Here is a 4,368-nt window from a genome sequence, read left to right as displayed (position 1 = left end):
CTCGCACACCTTTTCGACGGCTGACTACGGAGCTGGCTGGGAAAGGGCAGCCGTGAACGTGACAGCTGCGTGGTCCTACTCGCCACCCGACCTGACGGGGTAAGGAGCTGCCCAGCCTGCACCTGCAGCCCTGCTCCATCTGCCAGAGAGGCTGCATCTTTATGGTTCATTCGGTGCCCAGGGTGGTCCCCAGCCCTCGCCTCGGTGAGGCCAACTGCAGCCCCTGAGCCTGGCAAAGTGCAAATAACCACAGAAATGCCAAAGGCCTTCCCTGAACACGTCCACGCTGGCGGTGTGAATGGTGGGAGGCACAGAGCTGCCGCTCACCCAGCTCCCTGGAGATGTGCCTGGCACCTTGAGCTATCAGGACAGCAGCGTGCTGTTCTCGGGGGCCCGGAGCCGAGGGTTCAGCTCTCCAGCTTCGAGGGCAGAGACGAGCTGCAGAGCAAGGTGACCCAGCCACCCACAGAGACCACAGGGCAGCACTAGCTTTCTGTTAAAGTGGGTATGGGGAGACGGGCCTTTACCAGCACATTGGACGTTATACTGGACGTTAAATCACTGTTGGTTTCTGCTCTGATTTGTTCCTGGGTGCGTCTTCATTGGAGTCTGGGGCAGCACAGGGTTGGGGCTGCTCTGAGGTTGGGAACACTGAGATGGATCAATGCACTTCTGTAAATTGTCTGGTGAAATAAATAATGAGGCAGCTGTCACCCTTGGACGTGCAGTGTAGGGGTCAGGGTCTGCATCTGCGGGCTTGCGCCTGGCCTGCCAGGGAGGAGAGCGTACCGGTGGCTGCTCTGTCCTTTAGCTCTCACCTCATGGCTCCTCTTCCTCCGCAGGGTCTGGTACTGGGGGTACATCTCTTTCTATGATAGCAGTGGTTACATCCAGGAGCTGGGGCCTTCGCTAGAGGAAAGCAGGGCTCAGCTGAATTTCCTTCAGCAGCACACTTGGATCGACAACATGTAAGTGGGGCAGGGGCAAAGGAAATGTTCTGCTGTCAGCCAGGTTTTTAAGGGGTGCTGCTGGAGCGTGACGGGGGAGAGGCAGTGGCACCAAAGCCCAGAGTTGGTGTTGTCCCAGTGCCCTGAGCTGCTGCTTGTCCCCTCCATAGGAGCCGGGCAGTCTTTGTGGAGCTGATGCAGTATAACCCCAGCGTGGACCTGCACGCTGCCATCACCCTCCAGCTGGAGTTCCTGGGGGCTGGCCAGGCCATCACCACCGTCACCATCAGCCCCTTCCCGCTGCTGCGGCTCAGCGGGGGTGTCACGCTGCAGCTTCTCATGATGGTCAGTGTTTTACTTCCCTCTGCGCTCCTCTTCCCTCTCGGTCACTGCACAGAGGGCTCTGGGGACCCATCGCCTGGGCTCCCAGAAGGGCAGCGTTGGTCACTGTGGACTAAAGCTCCCCTGCCTGAGGCCACTTGTCCCCACGTTTGTCACCGCTCCGCTTCCAGGCCTGGATAGCACACAGAAAACATCCCTGGCACCACTGAGGGCAAGGAGATTCCTCCTGTCTGGCAGCATTTGTTGGTCTTGTCTCAGCCTTTTTGCTTCCTTGAACTTATGCCTGTCGCTGTGGAAAGTTGAGGTTTTCTTCTTCTGTCCTCAGCGGGGACATCAGCCAACCAAGCCATGTTCCCCGAGACCCTGCCTGGGCCAGGGCTCAGTGTAAGCGCAGCCTTCTTCCCCTGGGCACTGCCACCCTGCCACAGGGCGTTGGACGTGGTTTGGGGAGCTCCACTGCTCGGGCAGGAGGGAGCGAGGAAGGCGTGGAAGGAGTCGGGGCTGTGCTCCAGCTGAAGGCTGGCCGAACTCAGCCTAGGACGTGGGGCTTTTTCTGTCCTGGGGTGCTGCAGGGTCCCCCCGGTGCAGCACGGCAGCCAAGCATTGCCCTCTCCTTCCCTGGTAACCTCTCCATTCCTCCCCCAGGTCTTCCTCATGATGTTTGTGGTCTACTTCGTGGTGTCTGAGTCGCTGTCCATCAAGAAGGAAGGCAGAGCCTACTTCACCCTGTGGGGCAACTACGGGCAGTGGGTCTTCATCCTCCTCACCACTTGCACCGTGGTGGTACACCTCAGCCAAGCCACCCTTGCCGACCAGCAGTGGCTCAAGTACCTCAACAACCGCAAGGGTTTCACCAACTTCTACCAGGTGGCCTTTCTCAACACCGTCTTCAACAGCTTGGCTGCGTCCCTCCTCTTCCTCCTGACTGTGCAGGTATGCAGAGGGTTGGGTGGGCACAGCACGTGGGCAGGGATGTGTGCTTTGGTCCTGCTGTGCCAGCTTGTCGTCCGTGCACAGTCCCACGGCAGGGCCAGCAAAGGGCCCTGAAGTAAAAACAAACGCAAGGCTGAGGAAGAGTGTGGCCAGCCCGTCGAGGGGGGGTTGTAGTGTGGCCAGCCGGTCGAGGGAGGTTCTCCTCCCCCTCTTCTCTGCCCTGGTGAGGCCACACCTGGAGTGCTGTGTCCAGTTCAAAAAAGACAGGGAACTACTGGAGAGAGTGCAGTGGAGGGCAACGAAGACGATGAGGGGATGGGAGCATCTCCCTGATGAGGAAAGGCTCAGAGAACTGGGTCTGTCCAGCCTGGAGAAGAGAAGGCTGAGAGGGGCTCTCATCCGTGCTTACAAATTCCTTAAGGGTGGGTGTCAAGAGGATGGGGCCAGACTGTTTTCAGTGGTGCCCGGTGACACCATAAGAGTCAATAGGCACAAACTGAAGCTCAGGAGATTCCACCTGAACACGGGGAAGAACTTCTGTACTGTGGGGGTGACACAGCCCTGGCAGAGGCTGCCCAGAGAGGCGGGGGGGGGTCCTTCTCTGGGGGGATTCAAAACTTTCGCGATCCGTTGCAACTGCGTTAGGTGCCCCTGCTTTGGCGGGGGTTTGGACTGGGGGATCTCCAGAGGTCCCTGCCAACCCCCACCGGTCTGGGATTCTGTGTGGTCCTGCTGTGCGAAACACTGATCAAATGCAATGAGGCTGCTGCCAAATCCAGGCTCTACTGCAGGACAGAGGTGGTGGGCAGTGATGCCACATGCATCTCTGCTGTAGCACTTTGGGTCTCTGAAGCCTCTGGGCCCTCGGCTCCCTTGGGGAGTTCAGCCCAGCTGATGGGATGATGTTGTCTGCAAGTTGCCCGTTGACTAGGATGTCCAGAGTTTGCATTTCCCAGACTGGTAGAGGTGTTTGAAAGCCCCTTCCCTGGGCTGGAAGGATCTCACAGCAGGCTCTGCGATGGGCCCGTGTCATAAGTAACACCATCCTCTCTCTTGGTCCTAGGCCGCCCGGCAGCTGCGTTTCGTCAGGCAGTGGTCTGTGTTTGGGAAGACCTTTCAGAAGTCTGCGAAGGAGCTGGTTGCTGCAGGGCTGGCGTTCGCCGTCCTCATCCTGGCCTACGCTCAGCTCGGCTTCCTGGTAACAACTGCCTGCGGTCCCCACCTCGCCTTGCACAGTGGGGTCAGCAGCACGGGCTGCCCGGGGTGGTGTTGCCCCTCGTCCCTCCCCACCCCGCGACTGTGAGCAAAGCCCAGTGGGTGCTCCGGGTGCCCCAGCACCCAGCCTGCGCAGGGTGCTCTTGTCTGCCACGGGCCAGGTGGCTGTGGCCAGGGGCTGTGTCTGTGGCTTGTCCCTGTCACAGCAGATTTGTGGGCCACTCCTCAGGGCTCATGCTTTGTAAGATGGAGTAGTGAGTGCTGGGAGTCAGGGGAACATTTCGCCACCGATCCCTTCTCATTACATCTCCACTGTCCCCTTTGCAGCTCTTCTCCTCCTCCTCAGAGTCCTTCCGCAGTGTCGGCAGCAGCCTCCTGCTGCTGTTTGCCATGCTGCGGGGCAGCGTGAACCTCCGGCCCTGCCTGCCTGAGTCCTCAGGCCTCTACTACCTGTTCTGCGCCAGCTACATCATCCTGGAGATGTGGATCGTGCTGAGGCTGTGCACCGTGGTGCTGATCTACAGCTACCGGGAAATGCACTTCGAGCTGTACCGTCCCGCCTTTGAGCCCCAGGACTACGAGATGGTGGAGCTCTTCGTGCGCAGGCTGAAAATGTGGATGGGCTTCAGCAAAGCCAAGGAGGTGAGTGCAGCCTGGGAGACTCCATGGAGAGGGGGCCCGGTAGCAGGCCGTAGGCTGCAGATGTTTGCAGAGAATCCACGTCCGCCATCCTTAGCCTTCCTCTGCCTCTGGCTGCTTCCCACTGCGGGTCACAGTCGGGTTCCTCGGGCAGGTGGGGGCTGGAGCAGTGCCCGTTCCTGGAGGCCCAAGAGCTGGGTTAGTGATGGGGTGTTGTAGGGGTGTCTCCTGCCAGTTCTGGGTCCCACACTTCCACGTGGTTTTTACCTGGGATCTGTTCCCCGGTCCGTGC

General features: G+C 59.6%; 1 protein-coding gene across 1 annotated transcript in view; it reads left to right on the top strand.

Moving 5' to 3' along the window:
* The window catches only part of PKD1 (polycystic kidney disease 1 (autosomal dominant)), a gene marked incomplete at both ends in the record, with an annotated part of 52,539 nt that overhangs the window by 47,702 nt on the left and 469 nt on the right, over positions 1–4,368 (top strand). The window contains 6 exons of the mRNA XM_009708264.1: positions 1–99; positions 843–968; positions 1,118–1,292; positions 1,935–2,222; positions 3,286–3,420; positions 3,765–4,118. The exon at positions 1–99 is cut by the window's left edge and continues 30 nt beyond it. Coding sequence (XP_009706566.1) covers positions 1–99; positions 843–968; positions 1,118–1,292; positions 1,935–2,222; positions 3,286–3,420; positions 3,765–4,118 — 1,177 coding nt within the window. The remainder of the gene's footprint in view (positions 100–842; positions 969–1,117; positions 1,293–1,934; positions 2,223–3,285; positions 3,421–3,764; positions 4,119–4,368) is intronic.

This window comes from Cariama cristata, unplaced genomic scaffold (assembly GCF_000690535.1).
Source record: "Cariama cristata isolate BGI_N322 unplaced genomic scaffold, ASM69053v1 scaffold6629, whole genome shotgun sequence".
Lineage (NCBI taxonomy): Eukaryota > Metazoa > Chordata > Aves > Cariamiformes > Cariamidae > Cariama > Cariama cristata.
Note: the sequence above shows the minus strand (reverse complement) of the source record. Positions and strands in the feature narration are given on the sequence as shown.